Source organism: Amphiprion ocellaris, chromosome 14, assembly GCF_022539595.1.
Source record: "Amphiprion ocellaris isolate individual 3 ecotype Okinawa chromosome 14, ASM2253959v1, whole genome shotgun sequence".
Classification (NCBI taxonomy): domain Eukaryota; kingdom Metazoa; phylum Chordata; class Actinopteri; family Pomacentridae; genus Amphiprion; species Amphiprion ocellaris.
In genome coordinates this window covers 12,396,480-12,424,207 of record NC_072779.1, presented here as the reverse complement: position 1 = coordinate 12,424,207, position 27,728 = coordinate 12,396,480, and the positions used below count along the sequence as shown (strand labels likewise).

At 39.7% G+C, this 27,728-nt stretch overlaps 2 protein-coding genes across 2 annotated transcripts; one reads left to right on the top strand and one right to left on the bottom strand.

Moving 5' to 3' along the window:
* Positions 1-35: 35 nt before the first annotated feature.
* slc47a1 (solute carrier family 47 member 1) lies at positions 36-14,276 on the top strand. Its single transcript, XM_023291446.3, has 17 exons — positions 36-316; positions 696-797; positions 3,310-3,378; positions 3,615-3,763; positions 4,535-4,577; positions 5,037-5,081; positions 5,849-5,946; positions 6,673-6,770; positions 6,850-6,963; positions 7,531-7,598; positions 7,744-7,852; positions 9,593-9,668; positions 9,746-9,815; positions 9,930-10,062; positions 12,038-12,132; positions 13,161-13,250; positions 13,357-14,276. Exons 1-17 carry the CDS (start codon positions 104-106, stop codon positions 13,714-13,716), a joined length of 1,932 nt encoding a protein of 643 aa, XP_023147214.1. The 5' UTR covers positions 36-103; the 3' UTR covers positions 13,717-14,276.
* Positions 14,277-15,910: 1,634 nt separating this feature from the next.
* Positions 15,911-24,609, bottom strand: LOC111582645 (multidrug and toxin extrusion protein 1-like). Its single transcript, XM_055017299.1, is given in 16 exon segments — positions 15,911-17,505; positions 17,584-17,629; positions 17,783-17,877; positions 17,967-18,099; positions 18,202-18,258; positions 18,546-18,634; positions 18,740-18,848; positions 19,002-19,183; positions 20,240-20,337; positions 20,515-20,612; positions 20,765-20,809; positions 20,942-20,984; positions 21,185-21,333; positions 21,481-21,549; positions 21,684-21,785; positions 22,822-24,609. Coding segments are annotated over 16 exon segments (1,749 nt in total). The 5' UTR covers positions 23,011-24,609; the 3' UTR covers positions 15,911-17,260.
* Positions 24,610-27,728: the final 3,119 nt, after the last annotated feature.

Below are 27,728 nucleotides of genomic sequence, written 5' to 3'. Positions count from 1 at the left end.
CCCCACTTTCCTCCCTCCTTTCCTCCCTCCCTTCCTCCCTCGCTCCAGTATTATGTAGCTTTTTTCCTTCTCTCTCCCTTCTGTCTTCTATTTCTGTGTTTGAATGGAGAAGCTGGGTTCCCCAGGACCTGCACAGCCCTTGCAGGGTGAAGGGCCCGTTGCTGGGGTTTCTGTTGCCAAGACTGCAGGGGTTGTGGGAGATGAGGAGGCGACACTGGCCAGCTCAAAACTGTTCCGGTGTGCGTGTGTGAGACGCTGGCTACCACTGGCCTACAGAGAAGAACTTTACCAAGTCTTGCTGCTCACAGGCCCACTGGTGAGTAGGGTAAAGTTGAAGTGTCGTTGGTGGTGGGGGGCAGTATGCTCATGTACATTAAGTGGCGTGATTGTAGTACATTCAGCTACTGTATTCCTATGCTGCAGAATTACTGTTTAATGTGCAGTGTTACATAATGCAATCCAACAATGTAATCAGTTACCATTTCTTAAGTGTATCTGTGAAGCATATAGACTGTACACTGAGAATTAATGGTGTCAACACTTACTGAATGTTAGTGCAAACCAGCCTGTGCCAAGTGATTTCACAACACTGCTTTCTAATTTGCTGAGGACGCCTGAACACAGTTAATTTGTTGCGCTGATTTCAGTCACGTGCGGTGTGTGAAGTAGTTGAGTCTTTATGTTTGTTTCTACAGCTGCTGTCTCGGATTCTGCACTTTCTCCTGCAGTTTGTTATCAGCATATTCTGTGGTCACATTGGCAATGCTGAACTGGCTGGATATGCACTGGCCACAGCGGTACGATCTATATTTCTTTCATCTATACTCCTTAACTGATTTTACGTGCTGTAACTGAAGTAGTACAACTAATACCACTTCTCTTTTTAGTGACTCTAATACTGCTTAAAACCTTTTTTCTCTACTACTCACATCTGCTACAAGTTGTTGTGATGGCGGTTTGACATATGATTCTGGTATCTGAATCCCACAGGGATGATGTACAGTAACTGGTGAGGGAAGTAGTGGGTAAAGCTCCTTTGAGTACTTTTAAACAACACTCTAGCAAAAGGGCTGAACAATACTTTGATAATATATCTTAAAAGGGTGTGGAAAGGCTTCAAAAACTGACAGAAACACAAAGAGCAGTTCTGCAATCAAATGCACAAACAGAAACAATGTATACATGTAGAAAGTTTGTACAGGTTGGCAAGAAGAGGTGAGGAAAGATTGAATGTAGTTTCTAAGGGATCACTCAGCATGCAATGAAATGGAAGGTTTTTTTTTAAACTATCCATAGATAGCCCTAATATTCATATCAAAGCCTTCAACTTTGTAAAGTGTAAAGTTACCTCCTCAGCTCCAAGCAAAATCTATATATATAGACAGAAGGAGGACAAATCAATAGAAAATCCAAATCTAAGTGAAGCTAAGACCTCCAGTCTTCCAAAACATACTCCCTCATTTTCCCTAACTAATTACTAGCTATAATTTTTAATGAAACACAGGCAGAGTTGATGGTTGCACAATTTGGTCGAAAAAATACGTTCCTGTAAGTTGACTTAAAAGAACGTACAACTGAATCGTGCTTATCCACGCATCGGTTGTTTTCTGTCGGTATTTATTATGCAGGAAAGAGATGTCTTGATTCTTATTCTGACTACTAACTACTATCTCAGATTTTTCCAAATTACAAAAAACAACCATCAACAAGCTCTCCAGTGGACCTCTGGTGTTTGAATTGCTAAACAAAGCTGAGATATTTTAGGATTTTTTCTTCTGATTTGTTTCATAAGGTAAGGAAAGTGCAGCATGCCTTCCTATATATCAAGTTTAAACACTTCTGGCTTTCTCTAAAAAGCACAGTCTGCAGACAAGAGGTCACCCGCTGTGTTGTTTCTGCCCTGAAGCTTGACTTTTGAGTCACTGAGAAGGGATGTTCTATCTGTCAGAAATAAAAACAGCTTCCATGTTCTTTTCATTTTGCATGAAACATTTTAAATTCCATGCAAACGACCTAAAAAGTCTCTGTTTCTGCTAAGCAGTGTGACATTGTTTTAGGAGCAAATTATCGAAAGTTACATCAACCTCCATCAGGAATGTCTTTTGTTTCAAATACCTCAAACAGTGGACAAGTCTCATCACAGCTGTCAGGACTGTGTGTTTCACTCACACTAGCACATAAAATAGTTTAGTGGGTGATGAAAAGACATGATATCAGAACAGGATGATGAGTTTTTTAAGAACTACATCAGTCGCTTTCCTCTTCCTGTGTGAAGTGACAGTGGACACAAGAAACTTCCAGTCTTTTTCTTCGCTAAGAAGCATTTGCACACCGGTTTCATAAAACCTTCCCTCTTGTGTGGTCACAACGCTGTGTTAGATATTAAAATGAATGTGCAGGTCTGATCTATGTTGAGTATGTTTGCCCTGTTCTACATCCTCAACATTCCTTTGCTAACTTGTTAGAAAACAGTCATCACTTTTTCTTTCACGTCCTGCAAACAAAGCAACATGCATCCAATGGACCTATTTTTTTGACACACATTTTTAAATTTCAGTTTATATTCAGAGACTGAGGTCTCTTTTGCAAGACCTGATACCAGAAATAGACACATGTAGGGATGAGAGTGTAACACAGCCACACGGTTGCCGCACAAAGACAACATTAACTTGAATTTGCTCTCCCATATTGAATTGCTATGTATTCAATTCTTTATTCAGACAATCATTAAAGGTGCAGTGTCCATTTCTCCTGCCTTTCTCCCCGTCTTGTGCATGAGCTTGAACCTGAATAGAAGAGTTGCATAGATTGATCCGAGCCACTTTTCTTTTGTTTTCCAGTGACAAAGCCATTGCTGTGTTCAAAACTGACATTGGATTATATGTGTAGCACACACACAAAACTGACAGCTAGCAGACCATCAGAAGATATTAACAAAATGTGGTATAGCGGCTAGCACTATCACCTTACACCTGAGTTTGAACCGTGGCTTCCCACACTGGACGCATTGCTTACAGTCAGCCTGTGTGAGCACGTGTTGAGACCGGCCACGCACAGTTCACACAGGGCTTGAGAAATGGCAATGAACCGTATGGACTTACAAGCCAGTGAAGTAAAAGTGGCTGAAATTTGCAACTACCTGCAGACTGAAGTGTTAATTCTCTGTGGCACCAGTGTTTTAACTCCTCCTCTCAAAATGCAGTAGTTAAATCAATAGTCATGAACATAAACAAAATATATATGAATAAGAGATATTAGAACATTCAATAACTAAAGTCTAACATGCAGTTTGTGTTCTTCACCTCTCAGACTGTTAACGTGACCACATCTGCAACAGGCTATGGCCTCGCTCTGGCTTGTGACACACTTATTTCTCAGGTGAGCAAAACCCCATAATGTGTGCATTAATGTCATTATGTGTTATTTTTATTTTTTCTGTTAAAAATTTTGCCACCCTTGTATATATTGTAAATAAAACTGCTGTAACAATGTAAATTTCCCCTGGAGTGGGGAGAAATAAAGAACTTTATCTTATCTTATCTTATCTTATCTTATCTTATCCATAGAAAGGCTTTCATTTTGAACCATTGAAACCATTTGTTTGTGCTTTGCAGACATACGGCGGTAAGAACATGAAACGTGTGGGAGTTATTCTACAGCGGAGTTCACTGATCCTGCTGCTGTTTTGTGTGCCATGCTGGGGTCTTCTCATAAACTCTCAGAACCTACTGCTCCTCATGCACCAAGAGGAAGAGGTGGCGAGGTAAATACTGCTGAGGACAAACTGCTGGGTTATTCTAGGGAAAAACACACGTTTTTTTTTATCTTCAGTGCCGTGGTTGTTGTGCTTATCAGTAGAGACACTGATATTATCTCATCCTGTAAGTTCAGCTTTATGTGTACATTTATCAAGGTGTTAGATCAGCATTTGAGCTCAAGTATAGTTCTCCTACACTTGTATATTAACAGCTTCAGATGCCTGGGTATGTGAATCCACCATGTCATTTTGCTATTTAATTCTGAGATAATGGACTACAAAACAGAATCTTAATGTGAACACATACTTTTTATAATGTACGCTATCATTCAAAAGTTTGGGGTCACCCAGGCAAGTTTATGTTTTCCATGAAAACTCACACTTTTATTCATGTGCTAACATAATTGCTCAAGGGTTTTCTAATCATCAATTAGCCTTTCAACACCATTAACTAACACAATGTAGCATTAGAACACAGGAGTGACGGTTGCTGGAAATGTTCCTCTGTACCCCTATGGAGATATTCCATTAAAAATCAGCTGTTTCCAGCTAGAATAGTCATTTACCACATTAACAATGTCTAGACTGGATTTCTGACACATTTAATGTTATCTTCATTAAAAAAAGATTTTCTTTCAAAAATAAGGACATTTCTAAGTGACCTCAAACTTTTGAACAGTAATATATACTGACAGGTGAATGTCAGAACAGAAAGAGAATTATTGTCATTCTGTTTGCTCTGCTGAATAAATATTACTGTGTTTGTGTCCCCTTCAGAATTGCCCAGCTCTATGTGATGGTATTTCTACCAGCTGTTCCAGTGAGTGCAATGAACTAAAACACTCTCCAGAGCATGAAAATTATACTACATTGTCATTTTTAACAGCCAAATTCCATACATAGTATAATAGTAAATCACATTTTGCATCAGTAAAGCAATTAAAGAAAAGCACTAGAAGCTACATTTTTGCAATAATGGGAATAAAAACAGTCGTAAATATGCAGATTGTGTTCCTAGTAGTAATCAGACAAAAGGTTATGAGTGCCAAAAGCCAGACAAGCAAGCCATTTCTGTCCATCATCATCAGTTACCTCCTTCATTTGACTGAGATAATCCAGACAAAGGACTAGCATGTAGAATTTATAGTTAGCAGAAACAAAATGTAGAATTCATGATTACATTTTCATTAGTGGATAATCATTTGGACTGCTGTGTGTCTTGTATGTGATCAAGGATATCTGTCAGTTTTATTCTGTCAATCCTTATTCTTTGCGACAGGCCATGTTCCTGTACCAGCTTCAGGTTTCCTACCTGCAAAACCAAGTAAGTTCATGAGTGGAAACAAGTGTGCTTCTGCAGTGCTGAAGTTGAGCTGAGTGTTCTTCCTCTCCCCAAAATGAATTCAGGAAAAGGTAGCACTCCAGGATTAACAAAAGAAAAAGATTTCTTCTGTCTATTTGATAAAGTGTTGCGTTGAACCATGTCTACAGTTTTGCCATGCTAGCAGCTTTATATATTGGTACTACATTTAGTTTTGCTTTTCTAATGCATCTCACTGACTGTGGCTATCATTAGATGTTTCCTTTGGTGGCATTATCGGGTTCACATTGTAGTTTTGAGTGAAAGGTAAGACAATTTGTTAGATTTTCATGAAATTTGGCTCAGACATTATGTAAGGATGAGCTGCTGACATTTTTCTTGAGTTCTACCAAATTTTCAAACTTCACCACTTTGGTTTATGATTATATACCTGCACAAAACAACAGTTATCATTAACTGCACTATGTGTTAAAGGCTGACTTTGGGCTAAAATGAAAAAAACGAGTACCTGCTAAACATCAAGCACTGGCATTGCCGCTCTTTTGCCTACAGATAGTGTCAGCAAACTGATACCATTGCTATAGTCTCTTAGCCTTTATTACCACTGGAGTACGACCTTTTACCTGAATTGTCTTATAGAAAGCAAACAAAATCCATTACATTTTGGCTTCTCCATATTATAGAGAACCTATACAAATAATTTTGACATTTGAGCTCTACAGACTCGGATTGCTAATTATGGATTCCATGTCTTTTTTTTTATCTGTCAGGGGATCATTCTGCCTCAGATGTACACAGCAGCAGCAGCAAACATCCTTAACTTATTATTCAACTATGTGTTAATCTTCAGCCTCGAAATGGGCGTCACGTAAGTGTGTCTTGCTGCTTCTCCATAGGTCTTCATTTTTTATGAACTTTGTATGACTTGATATCATATCAGATATAATGTGACACAACAGATAAAATATACTAGTTAAGCATTTATTGCATAAAAAGCAGAGAAACTCTCTTTCTCTCACCGGATCACTCCACTGTTGTCCAAAGAGGGGAGGCTAATGTGCAGATGCATAGCCTGGAGTTTGGAAAGAAGAGGACAATAGGTCAGAGCACTCCTTATGCATTTTATCTATTCATCCAAGAATGATTTGTTTTTTTTCTGACAACTGAGTCAGCAGTGCCCTGGTGTTTATTATCTTAACTTTTTTTAGGAGAGTGGGAGACACTGCATAGGGCACAGAAAGACGAAAGAACTCTGAAAGGACTTGATCTTGTTCCAGCTGGACAAACATGAAATACATCAGGCAGGCAATTTTAACCAATTAGGTGTTTATAGTTGGGCCCTGTCTCCCCCACCGCTTTCCATATCAATCGTAGACTCCTGCTAATTGTCAAGGACCGTTCTCAGACCATAAGAAATCCAGTATGCTCAAACAACAATGCAACTTTAAGTGTCTCAATCCACACTTGATCTTTGTGCTGTCCTAGACCACGTCTCTGCCAAGTGATGAGTATGGAATTACATTTAATGTTGACTGTTACTAGACATCCCTCCATAAATATAGATATGAAGATGTTCCATGATGTGTGTTTGCAGTGGATCAGCAATTGCTAGCAGCCTCTCTCAGATCACCATCTGCCTGCTGTTGTTTGGCTACATCAGGTGGAAGAAGCTCCATTTGCAGACGTGGGGAGGTAAGTTCCACACACAAAAGTGAAAATCAAATACTAAATGGCCAAATCTGCATTTTACTCTGTCTGAAACATTCTGCAGGTTGGACCACTGACTGTCTGCAGGAATGGGGCTCTTATATGAAGCTGGCTATCCCCAGTGCATTTATGATCTGCTTTGAATGGTGGATCTGGGAGGTTGGAGGTTTCCTTGCCGGTCAGTGTTGTTGCCAAACACAAACACGGTCATGTTTACATCACTTCAGAAGACACCTTGATCTACCCTTGAGATTTACTTGAACCATAACCATAATTACTATTGCATTCACCCTAATCATCACCATAAGTACACACACTTGCTCAGGTTTTTTCTTTAAATTTTCTTTACTTTAGTGGAACATGTATCAAAAGATGTAGTCCCAAAATGTTGTGTAATTGTCCTATACAAATTTATGTTTGCATAGCATCTTAGCCATCTTGGTGTTTGTAATCCTAAATACTTGAGTAGAAGATAACTGAACTTCTTTTCGTTCTTGAGCATGTTTTACCTCTAATCCAAGAATATTCTTAGCACAGCACTGAGCTACTACAAGAGAACAACCCGAGCCGCTAGTTCAGACATGTAGACGACTTCTGTGTCAAAATCAAAACCTAAGAAGTGAAAGTCTTTACAGAACATAGCAACTCAATAATTGACAACACCAAGTTCACAAGGGAAGCTGTCAGGGAAAACAAGCTGCCTGTTATGGACTGTGATGTTCTGTCTGAATCTTTCTCATATCAGGTTTACTTGGTGAAGTGGATCTGGCTGCCCAGCACATCATGGTGGAAATTGGAGCGATAACATACATGGTGTGAATCAGTCATGTATTTACTTGGACATTTATTTGCATCTTATTAGTATACAACAATTCTGCTTGTCTGGAAATGTGCTTATTCATTAGAAGATAAATACCAAATGTAGCTGACAGCACAAACTAATATGTGGTGCATGCAGTTTCCTTTAGGTGTCCATGCAGCTGCCTGTGTGCGTGTTGGGAATGCTCTTGGGGCTGGAGACACAGAGAGAGTCAAAGTCACCTGTAAAGTGGCCCTAGCTCTGTCAGGTATGAAGACAGCATATACTTGTAAACACAAACGTACATAGTATAGACCTTGGCTACTGATAATTCTTGCTTCTTACTGATTATCATTTGTAATAATTCCTGATAATACAGTATAACTGGACAGCTCTGATGAACAGTTGTGAACAAAATTTTACATACACTTGTAAAGAATTTGCATATCATGGCAGTTTTGGGTTTCCAATGACTTCTACAACTTTTAATTCTCTATCATGGAAAGATGAAATGCATGTGTCTGTCACAAATGCCAGTCAAGCATTTCAGTTCTTGCATAGATTTATTATAGATCCTTTGGAAATATGACTAGATTTCCTGGATCAAAAATATACATACAACAATGCTAATATTTGGCTAAATGTCTCTTGGCCTTTTCACCACAACTAGATGCTTTTGTTGCTATCTATAAGCTTCTGGCAAGTTTCTATTTTTATCTTTTACCACTCCTCTTGACAGAACTGGTGCAGACAAATTTGTTTCTTTATCACAGCCCACAAGTTCAAGTCAGGATGGTGGGGAAGCCAGTCGAAAACATTAATTGCAGCCTGATTTAGCCATTTCTTTACCACTTTTAATGTATGTCTGGGATTATTGCCTTGGTACAACATCCAACTGCATCCAAGACTCAACCTTCTGGCTGATGATTTTAGGTTTTCCTCACGAATGTGGAGGTAATCTTGATTATTGATTATTTCTTGATTATTTCCTTTACTTTCTGTAAAGCACCAGTTCCACTATCAACAAAACAGCGGAAGAGCACAATAATCCCTCCACCATGCTGGATGATAGATTTGGTGTTCTTGGGATAAATGGGGGAAACCTTCTCTCCTCCAAACATATTTCTGGTATTGTTGCCAAAAAGCTCTATTTTTGTTTCATCTGACCACAGAACTTTCCTCCAGACAGCCTTTTCTATTTGCATGGCAGTGCCTCTGCCCATGGCCATGTATTTTCATGATTCTTGATTGACCCTTGACCAATCCTGACTAATTCTCTCTCAGCAGCTTGTCTTTTCTTCCTGATCATGGCAGTGACACAACTGTCCCATGCACTTCCCATGCATACTTACAATTATTTGGAAAATTGATTTTGCGATATGTAGTGGCTCTGTATTGCTGCAATTGACTCTTGTCACTTGTTCAAGTCAATGCTTTGCTTCTTCAGTTCTGTGCTGAGCTCCTTAGACTTTTCCACTGTAGTGTTTGTGGCTGAGTCTGATGCAGAGAAATCACCAGCTGTAGTCAATCGTAATCACGTACAATAAGTTACGAGGCCATGCCACTAAGAAAATTAGCATAGCACAAAACCGATAATTCAAGTTGCTGTGTGTATATTTTGTCAGATTGAAGAAGATCTATAATAAATTTATAAAAAAAAACTAAATTCCGGATTGTTTTGTGTTACAAAGACACATGTGTTATAATCATTCCATCACAGAAAATTAAGAGCTGTAGGCGTCACGGGAAACTCAAGATTGTCTGCATGACATTCATGGTCTTTACAAGAGTATACGCAAACTTTTGTTCACAACTTTATGTGTACTTAATTTAAACTTAATAAACTCTGGTTAGTTACAGCAACCCAAAAGCTTAGTTTAAAACATTGGAGTTTGGTTTAATTTTGTCAGCACACACACAAAATGAATACCTGTGGGTACAATGTGACTTTTATTTCATTAACTACAACTTGTCAGGTATTATGCCTCACGTAATGTCCTCGCTATAGGAGTTCTTGCTGTGTTCCAGGGTATTGTCCTCGCAGGCTCTAAGTCGGTGATTGGCTACATATTCACTTCTGATCCGTAAGTTTCTGACCAGCACACACTCATTTCTATGCAAGGGAAACTCTGTTTTGATTATCTCATTCTACTGTCTGCAGCAACATTGTGGAGATTGTGTCAGAGAGCCTCACAGTCTACATCTTTGTACAATTCTTCGATGCACTTCTGGTACGTTACTATAGAACAGGACAAATCCTCTTGGCTTGTTTTAAGTGGTTGTGTCAAATAATACACATGCTATTCAAAGTCTTTTTTTTTCTTCTTTTATGTGTGTTGTTTCAGTGTGTCTGCGCAGGGATTCTTATAGGATCTGGGATGCAGAAAATTGCTGCCTTCACCAACTTGGTGGGTTACTACTGCATTGGCCTGCCAGTGGGAATAGCTCTGATGTTTAAGGCCAAGCTGAGGATATTAGGTAAGTCTTTTGTCCCATTCTATATCTCTGCAGACAAGTTATACATAACATTATTTGGAATAAAAACAATGATCCTGATCTTCCTGTGGGTTTCCCCTACATATTTTCAGCCCAATCCCAATTTTAAGTTTAAAAATATTCTGAACCAGTTGCTCTTTTTCTATTTAATACTTTTCAAAAGGCAAGGATATTAATAAGCATAATGGAAGATTGTTTTTATTCAGCATCACCACTATACTAAAGTGCAGTAAGCATGCAGTGATGTTTATCTGAACTCAGTTTACTACATGACTGTGGCTGCATGCAGCAATGTAAAGTCAAGGTTTGGAATTGAGAATACGTGTTTCATCTCATTCACAAGATCTGTTCTGAATCGATACTTACATTTCATGCAAAAAACACTAAATGCAGTCCCACTCCTAAACTGCAAACTTACAGCACATATCAAGTAGACTTGCTTCCTTCACCATATACAGCTATACTGAGTGCCATCTTGTTTAAACATGCAGTCATGTGGAAAACAATAAATCTATTGATTTTAAAGGTGATTTTGTAGAATTTCTACATCACAGTAAACCATTTAAAGTTAAATTTAAAGGAGTACTCCACCGATTTAGCTGTGCACTCGCTTAATATTACTGGACTTGCAATGCACAATTTCAAAATTGATGCAGACCCAGGGATATATATTTCTTTTACTTACACACATTCTTCTTCCTTGTCTGGATGTGGTACCTAAATTATCCAGAATCTAACTGATCTGCTGAAAGTTTAAGATTCTGGGGTGATATGTATCATTAAGCCTTTGCCTCTGTAGCTTTTTTCACATGTTGTAAAACTCCTTAGACCTGGAAAACAAGCTGCGATGTATTAAATTAGTGAAATTCCCCCTTAAATTGGAAGTTTAATGGCCTAAATAAAATGAACCCCATATATAATAACAGAAATTATAAATAGTATTTATAAAACCAACACTTCAGGCAATCAGGCAACCCCATATATTATAGGACAGCTAAAGTGAACAGACAGGTCACAAAGATCAAGGTAGTTTGTTTTAATATGTTTTCTCAATTTAATAATTTCAGTTGTTGCTCCAGATATCATAGCCTGAAGCTTTGCGTTGATCATAGCAACTTATTTCTTACTTGTCCACTGAACAGCACCCTAGAAATATGCCTCAGGAAGTTGAAAATAAAGCAGCATATCCATGTTTCAATCGAGAGTCATTAGTTAAACCCACAAATCCCTGGTCCTGCTGTACCAGGCATTCCTTAATTTCTTTCTCTGCAGTCCACCATTTACCCCCTGCCAGAGTGGAGCTCTGTGCTGTCCACTCAACGTCTGCATGTACTAATGAAAGTGTACAAGCAAGCACACACACACAGACACACACACACAGACACACAAACACACACACAGACACAGACACAGACACAGACACAGACACACACACACACACACACACACACACACACACACACACACACACACACACACACACACACACACACACACACACACACAAACACAGACACACAGACACACAAACACAGACACACACACACACACACACACACACACACACACACACACACACACACACACACACACACTAAATGTGCATCCTCTGTCTTGCACGCATCTGTATTTCCTTTGGTGACCCACGAGGAAATCTGTCACAAGCAAAAGTGTTGATTGACTGATGCTTTTATAAAGTAGATTGAATTATTTCTAACTATAAAAGCTGCAGGGACTCCATAGTATAGCTCAGAAGATAATGTAATGACTCTGATTTAACCTGCAGATATGCAATATACGTCAGTTTGATCATATCATCTCGCTTGTATCTATTTTAAAGTACAATATTGCAGATACTGTTTGTTTTTCTTGATGAGCAGTTTTATTTCTAGTGTGCAAAAATTAAATACACAGTAGTGTGTGATGTGTGTGTTTGAATTTGTGTCTCTCATTTTAGGCTTGTGGCTGGGTATCGCTATATGTTCCTTCATTCAGACGGGCTTCTTTCTTTTTCTGATCTTTAAACTCAACTGGAAAAAAGTCACATACAAGGTGGGATGTTCTTGTCTTTCTTTAAAATCACACGCTATTTTTGGGCATTTTGACAGCCATATAAATATACATGTACACATATATATGTACACCACAGTTCAAAAGTTTGGAGTCACCCAGGCAATTTCAGGTTTTCCATGAAAACTCACACTTTTATTAATGTGCTAACATAATTGCTCAAGGGTTTTCTAATCATCAGTTAGCCTTTCAACATGATTAGCTAACACAATGTAGCATTAGAACACAGGAGTGATGGTTGTTGGAAATGGGCCTCGGCACCCCTATATAGATATTCTATTAAAAATCAGCTGTTTTCAGCTAGAATAGTCATTTACCAGATTAACAATGTCTAGACTGTATTTCTGATACATTTAATTTTATCTTCATTGAAAAAATAGCTTTTCTTTCAAAAATAATGACATTTCTAAGTGACCCCAAACTTTTGAATGGTAAGGTGTATATATATCTACCATATTTTTTTTTTGGATTGTGGATGCTGTGGAATTGTGGCAGTTTCATAACCACATTCCATCGTTTCCATAATACAAGAGCAAAAGGTGAAAATCACACTCCATCTTACAGCTAAGTTTTTCTCTCATAACCCAGAGCAGGGAAAAAGACTGGGGGTCAGTCTTTCTGGCTTTTGCCCAACTTTTTTGTATGAGCTTTGTTTGGTAGCAAGGTGAACAGAGAATTATTTGTGCAGTCCTGTCTTCCTTTCTTTCTCCCTGAAACTGGACCGTCTGATTTTTATCAGGTAAGATAAGGCCTCTGCTGCCCGCCGAGGCACCAATATCAAGCTGGCTTCCCAGCATAAACTAAGAGTGGATGAGAGATAAATCTTCACATGAAACAGGACATAGTTTATTTATAAAACACAATAGAAATGATGTAAGTAGTGTGAATTTATGTAGTAAAATATGGAATTTCCATCACAGTAGCATTATTTTGTGAGTCTTATCTGGGGTATTAAAAATGTGTACCTATTTTCTGTATGTCTTTTGAACTTCACTCTGACTTGTTTTTAGGCTCAAAAGCGAGCTGGGACAAAAGCACTGGCGACACCAAAATGTTCTGTATTGACGAATGAAGCGATGCTGCCGGGCCTTCCCGACACAGTAAGTAGATGTGCACACTATGTGGTGTGAAATCTGTCAGAGTTTTCTCACTTTGTCTTATCTTATTGGAGTTCGTCAGTAAAACCTGCATCTTTGTACCCTAAAGGCCCAGTTGAACAGCGAAGGAGCTTCTAAAAACAAAGACTACAACAGTGTCAGTACCCAGGATGAGGAGCTGAAAGTGGATCATGTGGGCAACAATATTAACACAGGAGAGGCTGAGAAGGACGCAGAGCAGAGCAAAAACACCAAACCTGTGAAGCTGCTCTCTGTCAATCAGCTGATCTTGCGTAGGGGATTAACCCTCTTGGTTACAGTTCTTATTTTGGCTGTAGGTGTTGCTTTCCACATTGCTTTTCCTCCTCCAGAGCCCAGCGCTCAAGGCTGGGCCAATGTCACCCTGAACTTCACCAGTGATTCCACTCCTACACCACTGGCCTCACTAAACCTGACCCAAAACGTCTGAGTTATCTTTGATCTCCAAATGCAGACAACTGAAATGCTGAATTCCTCCGTAGTTGCACATATTCTCTTAAACTTGGGCTATTATTTTTTAAAGCCACCTGGAATGGCCTGATGGTTATATTTTTGTAGAGAAACATGTATAAGTTATGATGTTAAGCATCATAAGACTGAAACTGGCAGGAAGAACGAAGGTCTTGCTACAAAGATCACGTTTTCCTGCAGATAGTTTAATTTTTCAATGAATTATTGACTTGATTTACATCTTGCACTGTGAAAGACATATTCTTGCTTACTGACCTAAAATCATTTTCTTGTCTTTTAACTTTAAGATTGACTGTACATATCTGATGTAAAATTTGCATTTGTGCATATAAATGTGTAATACACAGTGTAACTGTATGAGCAGGTGATACATCACTATTGCACTGTCTTTACTGTATAACTGTTACTCTGTCTTGGTAGTCTTCAGGACAGAGGTGATTGATAAATAATAAGCTGGTAACTTTATATTAATATATGTACTGTGGTAGCACACTGATCAATAAAAAAAATACGTTTAAAGTGTGTAATAATGAAACAATCGCATATGGTGGACAACCAAATTAAAAATATGTAGCTATATAACATATAATTCCCCAAGAAATGTGACATAGCTTCTCCTATGAACTCTCTTGTAAATATTTACTCAGAGGGAAATAATTCAAAAAATCTGCTACTTAGATCTACCTGTTGTTTTCACAGCATTCAAGAGCGAGATGAGCAAAAAAATACTACTCGTGCTGGTATGTAATAAGTAATAACTCCCAAAACAGACCGGAAGATGTGCCAAACCAGGATTTAAATGCCATCATAGTCCCTATAAATAAATGTTCCTAAGGTGTACACAAAACCAGAGTGTTGGGACTACTGAAACAACCACAGTTTTATTAAAATGTTCAGTCTACATACTGTAGTTCATATTATTTTGCAGTGGCAATGTTTTAAATCACAGCGTTTATATTTTATCTGTCGATGGTCACAGACTGCATTTGAAGAAGGTTCAGTACACTGATTGAAGAAAGGCAGGGTACTTGTATTGTTGATATAACAGCTAAGGAAGTAGGTTGTTAAATCGCATGGAAACTGGATGCTGTAAATTTAATTAAAACATCTCATGATAACAAAATGAATTACACACTACAGACCTGGTGCTTCAGACCTTGATTATGGCACTCAACACCGTATCAGGATAACTGTTACATAACATATGATGACGTATGTCAGTTGTAACAGCACTAGTGTATGGCGTTTGACGCAAGATGATTAATTGTAGCTTCTATGTCAACTTTTCAGACTGCGAATCCCTCACATGTTAGTATTTGTGCATATGGCAGCAGTTCTTGACTATATTTCACTGCACTAATATGTAACGTTATTATCAACAGCCATGAAGCAGCCGAGTCCCAGATATGTTATGGTGACACAACCCAGAAGTTGTTTTTGGCTACTAAGTTCTAATCTAAAGATACTGACAGCAAATCTTTAGCCTTGCCACTTGTTAATGATGCCACAGCATGTCACTGATTGCAGTCTCTGGAGGTGAGCGGGCCAAGATTATGGTCTCTGTGAGGAGCCTGTGGCAATATCTCCGCTGATGAGCAAGACTGAAGCTCAGATGATGATGTAAGCGCCTATGAATCAAACCTGATTTACATGTTGAATAACACTAAATTAATATGCAAGTTTTTATGTGACTGTTGCAAACATCAGTCTGCTGCAACTCCGGTGGCTTGTGGGAGCACCGGCTTCATAAAGGCCAGAATGGGAGCTTTTAAGAAGACTTCTCTAATGTCAGAGCTCTTTTGAGTTAGTACCTATGGAAATGAATGAGCCAGAATATGCAGCGGTTAGTCTAGAAAAAACCTCGACGAGTGTCAAATATGACTGTGCTAAAAAAAATTAAGCTTTCAGGTGATATGTGCTTCTGTAAGTAATTAAATAAAAGGATATGTGAAATTAATGTTAGAATATAAATCATAAATATATGCTATTTAAGGCTAAATGAACAATAATGTGATAGAGTTGAATGTATTGTAGCAGCTTTGATTAATCTGTGGAAAAGTGTCTTGAAAAAGTTGAAAAGGTGACGTGCCATACGGCCCTTATGCCCTAACTTCTGTCACTGTCTATTTACCACCTAACATCAAGCTTACATGTCAAGCAGCCACATGCATGTTTATTATTTAATAGAAGCAGAAAAATAAAAAGCAACAAACAAAGTGCTTGTTTAAAGGGAAAACCTGAAATTGTTGAGTTTCTCACTATAAAATAAGTTCAGTAAGGAAGGTATGTTAAGTCACATTCTGCTCTGCAAATATAGAGTATTCTTGCTGCTGTCTTTATGCCCTACAATGGCTGATATTGCAAATTGGTGCTACATAAATAACGAATTGACTGAATTGAACTGTGAACTGTTTCTACACTTTACGTGCCTTCAGGCTGTGGCCTCAGATATTACAGACACACATACTGTAAGTGGTATCAATTATTTCCCAAAATGCCAAGCTGCTACTTTATTGTACATGTAGAAACACCTCATATTCATGCATTACAGGAAATCATCCATGATTAACTGCTTGCTGTTAACCTAAGTCAATTCTGTATTTATGAGCAGGTTTTAACTGCAAGGGCTGAGCTAGCTAGTTATCTGCTCCTGCAGAGGGAACAGGTGGTTGATTTGTTCGGTTTGACATGTCTTCATCCAGCCAGCATGTTGCAGCATGAGCGTACAGACCTTTCATTATCATCGAATTTGGCAACACAGATCAAAGGAAAAATAAACCAAAGAAAAAGAGCAGCCTTTCTGTCTTTGATGATGAAAGCACACATCCACCGATGTGCCGTAGCCTAAATATAACATTTAATCATGCTACTTCTAATTGTGGCATCCATTCAGACTATAATATTGTGTGAAAATAAATTTCTTCAGTGTCTTGATTGGAGCCCATCTTACACATCACGTTTCTATATAAAGAAGACATGCCTATACATACTTTTATAGTTCATCTTTTGATTGGTTGTCTAAATAATGTCCTATTTTTTGTAGATTTATCTAATACGACAAATTACAACAACTGCAAGCGTGACTGGGTTTGACTAGGAAATAGACAACTGCTATCAGAAAATGTTCTGTTACTTTAAAAGACATTTCCTGATGCAGTAATGTCAGAAAATCCAGTTATTATCCAATTAACTTCTATCAAGTATGTTGGACTTTTAGAATGGTCAGTAATTACTAGTCAATCCAATGCAGCTATTTTAAGTCTTTGGTCATAAGTGCACTAAAAATGGCTCTAAGAGGGATTTTTTGCTTATAAATCAGTTGAAATGTGGTAGTATTTGAAAAGCTGCTTCTTCTCTGCCATCCTCGCGGGTGCAGATATGGTTAAGAATAAGCTGTGGTTAACATCTTCCTGCTTTACGAGACGCTTTGAAGATGCGCCTCTACTCTCAGCCTCTCAAAGTTGTTTTTTTTTTTCACGCTGCAAACACACGTACAATTCTAATTATGGTGTCCCATCTAATTCGAGCAGCCTGACGAGCAGCTCACTGATGACGACTCCAGCGGCAAGGATGACGAACATGAGCAGCACAGAGAAGCCACGTCGAACCACCAGCTGCCTGACTGACAAAGCCTCTCCAGCTGACGCCTGCTGACCTGATTCGAGCACTTCAAGCATCTCCTCTGCTGGACTCAGAGAATGTGATCGACTGGTCCTTACGCTGACCTGTTTCTCATCAGAGTCTAGAGCTGTGAGGAATCATTTGACATCTTTAGTTGCTAGAAAGATGAACAAATGTAGTTGTAGATAAAATCGCTTCTGCTTACCAGAACATTTCTTCACTGTAATATGGACTCCAGCTCTTACCAGCGCCTATTCAGACAAGAACTAAATCAGGTTTTATAAAAGACACAGAAGACCGAGCTACAATGTTACTACCATATACTATCTGCGTTACTGCATTTGCACATATAGGTATGTTGTGTTCCTCCTTTGACAGATGATGTCACTTGTGGAGTTACTCACCTCCTCCTTGGCTTTGTCCCAGCTGAGTTTCCAAAGAAAAACTGTTAAAAATGCAGACATTACCAAACCACAAATTAAAAACCCCGTCCAAAGGCCTGCAACCAAGATGGACAGTGGAGAGTTTGTTAGTTGCAATGGAAATATGAAAGAACTATCACTTGCTGCATGCATCTTCCATCCTCACCTATGATACCCATTTGTAGGGGAAACATCAAAGACACTCCAATGGGGAACCCAATGAAGTAGTATCCCACCAAGCTACATACAGCACCAACCACTGGCTTCCCTGCCCCCCTGACAATGCCTCCTGTTACCCCCTGTGAAGATTAAACAATGAAAAATCTCATATTTGTACCAACAAGTCAGGTTTAGTTTGCTCAACGGAAGGGTAAAAATAATTTTGTACTGGAAATTCTCACCGAAAAGGCATCAGCAACATGGATGAAACTGTACATCTTTATAACATCTGCCACTCTCTGAATAATGTCTCTAAAAATAAACAAATATAGAAATGGAATTATAACAAAGGCAGCTAAGAGCAAAGTTGATAGGAATAATTTTGCTCACGTCATAACTGCATCTGCCATGTGTGGGGTAGTAACTGTGCAAAAAGCATGAACCATGGTTTTCTTGACAGGCAAGGATCAATGTCCTCTGAAGTTAATACATGATGAATTATACACTGACTGCGTATGAGGTGCCACTGAGGGGATCTGTGTCTTGATTTCTGAGCTAAGAATACATAAACCTATGACTGTTACACAGGTTGTACTTATTTCTCGTTGGTGAAAATGTAACCAATCACATTGTTAGCTGCACCCAGACAGGCTCCAAGGAAACATGCAACAACAACTGGATTGGGCATAAGAAGCATGAAGTTTGTCGATCTTTACACACAAAAACAAACCACAGAAGCGCACTTTTGTGCAGATTTGTTGGGCAGCATTGTATAATTACTTGCACAGATCAGGGAGACCTTGCTGGACAGCTTGGCCTGCTCTATGTTCCCAGCACCAAGAGCATTTCCAACCCGAACACTCGCAGCAACAGAGAAAGCCAAAGGAAACTGTGGAACAGAGAGAAAACAGTCACTTCATAGCAAGATTCCTGAGTGACCGTCTGAAGTTTAAAATAACTGAGGTGCATCCACAAATCTCACCCAATTAACTAGAAAGGTTTCTTTTGAACTACATGAAAAATGTGATGTGAAAGGAGTTACCATGTAAGCGATGGCAGCCAGTTGATAAACTACAGACTGAGCCCCCAACTCAGTTTCGCTGATGATGCCTGCCAGGAAGCCTGCAATCTCATACAGCCACCACTCCAGACAATACATCAGCATGCTTGGGAGAGCCAGGCGGAGGAAAGGACCCCATTCCTGCAGGCAGTCTCTTGACCAACCTCAGAGATAATAGGAGGGATGACAGATTTATAGGAAAGTATTTATACCCATTAAGATGACACATAGCCACGTTACTGTCGCTTCACTGAAGAACTGTGAGACTTTTTAGTGTCTGCAAAGCAGAACTGTCGTGTATAAGTGGGAAGTCAATGTTGGATGACAGACAAAATAAGACTAAATACTGATATTCGTACTGTATATAACGCACTTTACAGTCAGTTTTACACTCCTGGTTAGATGATGAACTGCATTTCGTTGTCTTAGTGCTTGTACACTGTATACTGACAATAGAGTTGATTGTAATCTAATGTAGTGTTAATTTTGATGTGTTGATGCGTAGCGTATTTTTTTTTAAAAACTTGTACACAGGTCCTAGTACAGGTGATAACAGTGAATTGAGCATGTTTTATTGACATGAAAGGTAAATAAAAATGGCACATATTTTACAGATGTGCCATTTTGAAGTAATTTTCTAGGAAATTTCCTTGAAAAAATTTAATTTAGGTGTAATCTGATGTAAATAGACTGTACTACCTGAACAGCACTAAAAATCTACTAATATGTATCTACAGCTAAATGTGCAATTCAGCATGTGTTGAAAATAAAAATCTAACACAAATAATTTATCAATATACTCTAAGTTGTTTATCTCAAGCTAAAACCAGTGCAGTCTAATGCACCACAAACTGTTCATACATCCATTAGCTATACCCGTTTTGTCCTGCAGAGGGTCACGGTGGGCTGCAGCTTTTCTCAAACTGTAGTGGATGAGATACAGGGTGCACCCAGGACTACGCCAGTCCACCACAGGACAACAAATTACATCCTCCATAACGATCAGAATCACAGTTCATCTCTAAACCTGAACACTGCAGCTGTTACAGGTCTGATGTGTTAGACTGCATTTGTTTTAACTAAAGAAAAAATGTCAGTTTTAATGAAGCATCAACGTTTCACTGGAGTAATAGTTTCACAAAGTTTTATCCATGCTGACTAAAATAACAATCTCAGAAGTTTTCTCCCCCGATACACCAAGTTTAACCACCTAAACTTACCATTCCATGTAGCTTTGTGCAGCCCTCTGACGCAGATGTACCCAAACAAGAACAGAGCCAAGCAATATTGTGAGATGGCGTTGGCAGCTGCAGATCCACTTTAGTATAAGGCAGAGGTATAAAAGCAAAGCCAATAGTCAGTACCAGTCACTCATACCAAGATACCCAAAGATAAAGGTACCATTTAATAGCATAACAATAATTAATTTTAAAAAAAGATTAAAGAGTGAGTACAGTGCGTGAATTAACAATTAGAAGTATGTTAGTTTACTCACATGACCCCTAGATCCAGAACGTAGAGGAAGATGTAATTGATGAGTGCATTTAAAACATTCCCCACGGTGCCACTTATCACCTGGGGCCACATGATGCCCTGCGAGTCAGAACAAGTTAAATGAGAGAACACACAACATCTGCTCTCAGTTACTTACCCAAAGTACATTTTTCTTTCTAACAATGCACAAAACAATCTCATCCCCAATAAACCTTCAGTCATTATTTTGTTCCAGCAGTCATTAAATGCACCTGATTCTGAAGATACCTCCCCTGCAGCTGGTACATGAAGGCAGCCTGCAGAATCCAACACGTTGAATGGGGTTAATTAGATTGACAATGCAGCACAACAACAACAATTTAATACAGTATATGCAGATGAAGATACAAAGGATATTTATGAAAAGCCATGAAGGCAGCTGAACTCACTGGCAGAGCTGGCATAAAGATCTTCACATACAGCTGGGAGAGTCTTTATGGCAGACAGAAAAAGGAAATGCAAAACTGAAAAACTTGCTGCATGAATAATAAGGGTATATATATATATATATATATATATATATATATATATATATATATATATATATATATATATATACAGCAATGGTGTCAATTTGTGCTATTGTATGAGCATAATACACTGATTTCATCGACTTAATGAAAAGGGTTCACCTGGCGACCTCAGTGCTCTGCCTGATCGCCAGCAGAATGGGCTGAGTGTTAATAAGTAAAGCCCAGCAGGGGAAACAGGCTAAGAGCAGAATCAAAACTCCCCTTTGTGCAATCACTCCCACATGCTTTAGGTTACCACTCCCGTAAATCTGCAATAAAAGGGTCAGAACAACAGGAAAACACAATAAGATTTGCTCATAGGTCAAGGTCATAACTGATACAGAGAGACAAATCTGACAAAGCATGCTGGGAACACTGCCCATGATTGACCTGCTGGTGTAAAATGAACTGAATACCTGAGATATGAGGGTATCACATGCTGATGCCAAACCACAGCCAATGGAAATGCCTGTGACATTTATTACCTAGAATGGAATAAAATTTAAAAATACAGGTCCAGACTGGAGAAGATGAATGTATGCATATTTAAATGCAAAAGCAGGGCCATTAAAGTGATCTGTGGAAGCAAATATTTTCCCAAAAGTGTGAGATCTCTCACCGCTATTGCTAAGGCCACGCCTGCCAGCTCTGTTTTCCCCAGGTGACCACAGAACACCATGCTGACGAAGCCGATCAGGAAACTCATCAACTGTGAAATGAGCTGAAAAACAAAATCAAGCTCCTTCGTTTTCCAGATCTACAAAAACATAAATGAACTTCACCAAACATGAATGAAATATTAAACTCCAAATGCAACACATAAAGTAGCTAATTGAGTTATTATTCATTTTTTAAAAACAGTTTTGAGAGGAAAAGTTCTTATTTGCATTGGCAGCTGACATGTGTCATGCCTTGATTTTGCTGTGGCTCCTTTGTATTTCTAAATGTCTTTTACTACTTCGCTTTTCTTCTTTAGAAAATAGTTCTTGTGATTGCCGGTGTAGGTTTTTGACGGGTTTTTGGCATCAAAAGGTTTGCACAAAAGGGAAACTAAATGCCCTCATCTATCAAGTTCTGGGTTTGTTCAATGAATAGCATTCAGTGAAAAGTGGATACATGTTGGGTTGCTAAAATTTTTTCCTCTCACAAAGTTAGAATTTTTCTGTTGAGGAAGCACTTGCAAATGCACCTTATTTCAAAAATGTTTGAAAAGTAGTTTCAATTTAACATTTGAAATGAATATCAAGAGAGTTAGGGTTGAGTGTTTATTCTGATTCACTGAAATAATGCAGATATTGTTTAGATTCATGTGTAACTTCAAACTTCTTCAAATCTCTCCAACACTACCAACACATCACATTGTATATATTTTTTGAGATGTGAACTAATGATGACTCTAAACCATTTTTTGGGTCAGTGAAAGGATCTAATTTTTTTTTTTTAGTTAAAAAGCTCTGCATCGTGGCCACACTTTTATCACTATCAGGCAGGTCTTTCCCAGAGGTTTAAAGCTATTAACCTGTTAATTACACTTATAATTAAGCTGGTGCCAAATTAAAAAATAATCTACCACAATCCTCATGTTAAAGTAACACTGCAAATTACTAAATATACAGTACTAATGAGACAGATGTTCCTGTATGTAGTAGGATTCACGCCCAGTAATTCTCATTATCACCTTGTAATCTTTAGTTTTAAAGATGATCACACTGGTGAAGTAACATTATTTCAACAGTTGTTTCTAAACACAAACGTACCACGGGTCCCGTCAGTTTAAAAACCTGGACTGCTTCACCCTTGTATTCCACAGGTACCCAGAGCTTGATGCGTTTCAGGCAGGATCCGCAGCATGAGTCAACACTGCGAGCAGCAGGAGAAGGTGATTCATCTGTTTTGGACTGTCCATTTACTCCTCTACACGCGTTTTTTGTGGCTAAATCATCCATACTAAAATGAGATTTGGCAGAAAGCAGGACTGAAGAAAATGATGTTCGTAGAGTACAATCCTCTGTGTCCCTTCAGACTCACAGCAGAGGGCTGGGGGTAATCAATAACCAATTACCAGGGTAATAATCAATAACCAAGGCAATGTCTGCCCACCTTGCTCCCTGCCCATGAGAGTGGATGTGTATTGTATGCAGCTGCACTGCTGCAAGTCGGATATCTTCACCCCTGATCCAACAAGGTGTGCATTCCTCCGGGAAAGAGTGCTAAAATGAAGCTGGTCAATGACCACTGATCTTCACAGTTTCACTAAGTACTAACTACTGATATCAAATGTTGACCAAAGAAAGATATCAGTAGTTAAACACATTGTATGAATAACCAACCCTCTTAGCAGGGTATTTGCAGGAGGTGGAAGTTACTATGATAGAGAAGAAGAAGTCTAATCTCTTCTAAGAATGTCCTTCTGCTTCAAAATCTTACCACAGTAAAAGACTTTAACATTGCAGGTAAATGACACGCTATCGTTGCAACTAGATATGTAATGAGGGATTAAAAAGATACTGTCACTGGTCACAGAGGCTTAGGCTGCTCTGGAGTCTGTGGATTTTGGCTCTTTTTCCCTGCATATCAAATACATGGAGCCATTTTGTTTCAGTCATCCCTAAAGGACTGAATGAAACTGCTCAATTACAGATAAGTCTTCGTGGGTTATCCACTACAAGTGACCACATTTTGGCTCATTGTGATTATACAAAGTCTTGATCAGGAAAGGAAACAACACCGGATCAATTAACAGCTATTGATGGCTGACACAAGCAAAACATAAACCCAGTGAACTCCCATTTAGTGACAAATTTGCAATTATTTGCTTCTTGTACCCGAAAACGTTTGTAGATTATGAAACTTGCCCAGATCTATATAACTAGTCAATAATTATTCGAGTGGGAAATGGAAGAAGGGTTAAATATCTTAATGCAATCATGTGAACACTAAATGTAGCATCTTTGATTGCTGTTTTTCATGAAGAACACCCATCAGCAATGCAAACTGCACATTGTCTGCTGAAATCCCGCAAACTCATTTGATGACTGCAGAGATATAAAAAGGTTGTGCTTGTCACACACAGACTCGTGTATTTTTCCCTGAGGCAAGTCACTGAGTCCGTTAGCAAAGCAACACACACTCTTGTATCCTGCCAACGCATCATGTAGAATGTGGTGTTCCTCCTGCCACGTTAACACCTCTCACTGAGGTGTTACTCACTGGTTGCGGCTGTGAGAACCTCCCATTGGGTGGTGCTGTTTTGCTCTTGTTGAGATTCACCCACTCAAAAATTTCTGGCATACCAGGCTGGAGAAACATTTGTTTCTCCTTCAGCTGATTTTAATCATTAAACACATTCAAGAAGCCCTGCAACATACCATCAGACATATTGTCAAACACTTCATTTCTGCAGTTTTGACTGTTTCCTGTTCCTTAGGGGGCCCGAAGGAGAAGAGTGGAACAGAAAAAGAAAGGAAGGGAAATTAGCGGAAGCCAACGGGAGAGGAAGGGTGTGACACCTAATGTAGGCTCTCATTCATTTTCCTGGTTCAGTGATGCAGCAAGGCCCAACGGGTCCACCCACCCACCAAATTGTATTCCTCCATCCTCCCCCCCCCCGCCCCACCGTCCCAACCACACGCACAGAATCACACACACGTAAATATGATCCACCAACCAGCGGGGCCTTCGTCCGCCGTGACGTCACACTGCAGTTCTTCTCGGGCTCCACTGGATGACAGTGGCAAGTCACCGCTTCCATGCGATGAGCCATCACTCTTAATGGCGACCGCTCAAAGTGTGTGGACGTGAGCGCGTTTGTATACATGTTTGTGTGCATGTTCGCTTGGGTGGGGTTTGCGCGCCGGATGGGTAGCGATTGGGGTATTGAGGAGGTGGAGAGGGTTTATTGGAGGTGGGGTGGGGTGGGGGGGTGGGGAGTGGGGTAGGTGGGTTTGATGGTAGGTGTAGGAGGCGGTGGGGGTGGGCGGGCAGTAAAAATCGCAAATGAGAGGAAATTGTTTTGAGTCACAGCAGATTTGGTGGAGTGAGATAAGGGCTGATGACGGTGGTGGTGGTGTGATTAGGATTAGGGTGGCGGTGGGGGGGTGTATAGGGGGTTTGGAGAGAGTAGAAGGTGGTGGTGGTGGTGGGGGGCGAGTGTGTGCACGGAGGAAGGTTTTGTTGGGAGGGGTGGGAGTATTTGCACGCACAGTGTGTGTGTGTGTGTGTGTGTCTGAGGAAAAGATGAGGAGATGGGTGGTTTAGATAATGGCGGCCACAGAGAACGGACCAGGGCAGAGGGTGTCACGCAGAAAGATAGAGTGCGACGGAACAAGAAGGAGTCGATGAGACAAAAGACGTGAACATTTGATAGAGAGGCAAAGAAGAGAGACAGAGTACAGAGGGTCCACCGGGGGGGAGGGAGGTGTGCAGGCCGTGGATGAGAGGGGAGACATTGAAAGAGTGCCAGAGTGATTTTTGACGTGTCTCTCTCGTCTCTGCCCCTTCCTCCCCCGCTCCCCCTCGTTCCTCTTCTTTGTTGGTAATGTTGTGGGGTAGCTCTGCCGTGGAGAGCTTTAGGGGTTTTTGGAGTGAACAATGACGCAGAGGGACCCGCCGTGTCTGCTCCAGCTGATAATGATGATGCCTAAAAACGATAACAATAATAAGGAGCTTCTCGTGGAAACCTAAAACCGCTGGCACGTGACGCCATACGTCACAGACTATCACACACACGACACAGTGGACGCACAGACATGGCTATCTCACGTTGGCAGTGTGTGTGAGGTTGGTCAGAGCGAGACACAAAGAGAGACAGAGGTGGAAACAGAAGGGAAAAAGGGGAGCGGGGAGGAAAATGGATTATGAGTCCGTCACCTGCATATACTTGACATTCGCATACGGGACAACAGTGTGCGGGCTGAAAGTGAACAACTAAATGAATGCATTTATAGCTGCCCCTATTGAATTGTATACCAGCAATCTTGTGTAATTTTGCTTTTATCAGTTCAGGCAGAAAAAAAAAATTAATCAAAGGCAGCCATTCAGCAAAGCTGAACCCTACTGAGAAGCATTGTTTAGAAATGTGGCAAAAACCTGAATGAGATGCTGGGAGGTTTGTCTAACATATTTTTGACCAAATTTTTCACTTTAAATCTACACAATGTCAAGTGCTTCGTTTGAATTTTAGACTTTGTCAAAAAGGAACCAGTAATTGAAGCGTGGACTCATCTCACGATACAGATGAAAAGTAATTCAGCCATGACTAAAGCAGAAGAAAATTTGCTGTCTGCTCCTTTGATGATGTATGAGCCATTGAATTTCTTTTGGTGAGTCATATAGAAATTACTTGAAATAGTCATAGCGATGCTGCGCTCACATTGTAAAGTAGATGCTATAAATATGGTTTGGGAATTTTAACTTCATCAGGCTTTGTGAGGAACACAGACAGCAGAGGAACAGCATTCTTCTTGAAAAACAAATTACAGTCGTGGCATGTAACTGTCGAATCTCTCAGGTAATTAGGTTAAACTATGCCTTAATCAATTCCTTGTCTGACCTGCTAAAACAGGCATCTCGGGAACACATTGTAATTCCACTGTTGATTTAACAGTGCTGTCCTAATGCGATGGACGAGCCTTCTGAAATGCCACCAACCCTGATTTGTCTTCAATGAGTCACCCAGCCTCTAAAACAATGCGACACCGTGCCGCCCGGTCCCTCGTGACACACTGTCCTTTCCATAGCACCCTTGATGAAGCTGCGGGTTTTATTCATGGGGGTAAACACAAACAGACAGCACCAAAGGGTGTCTCACAGACTGCTCACATGGGCAAGGACAAGAGGTGAGAGAAAAAAAACCTGCAAAAGATCAGGGGTAATCATGTTTTTGAGGACACATTATATGAGTCAGTTGAAACCCTCCCATTAGGCTCGCATATGACTGCGTGTCTTTGTCGGGTGCATGATGGGGTCAGAAAGCTGTATTATCGATGACAAACGCATGGTTGGAAGTGATGTGATGCTTTGTTGAGTCATAGACTGAAGAGGCTCATTGACTGTGGCAGCTGGTTGACCTTGGAGGGAAAGCAACCTGTTTCTCTCACTTTTGGTTTCACCCTTTCAAGCTTTTTTTCCTTTTTTCCCCTTTATGTTGTCACAGCCGAGGAAGTGAAGGGGGATATGTACGTTCTGACGCGAGTGTCACAGAAGTAGCGGCACCTGGCCTCACCTGCAGCACTTCATGTCTCTCTCCGCTCTTTAAATCTATCTTTACACACTGTGATAGGCTGTCAGTGTAACTATGCAGTATCTTGTTAGGAAAACAAAGCTATTGTATGTTCTTTACATGTTCTGATTCAGCCTGGTGGCCTTTATCATGACACATGCACAACATTTTACCTTTTAAAATCTGGACTATGAACTTGCACCTTACAGGTCAAATAAAAAGTTGGGTATATCTATTACTGAAGGATATAATTGAGTGATTTAATCAACGGAACGGTTACGTCCATTCCATCTACACATTTCTGCCTGCTACGCTTTAAGATTCATATTCTGTGTCAGTATATTCTAAGCAACTTGTGATGATAACCTTAATAAGCATGTGGCTAACAAAATATACACCATGAATAAGAAAATAAGCCATAGGTCCTGAAAATGTGATGTTGGG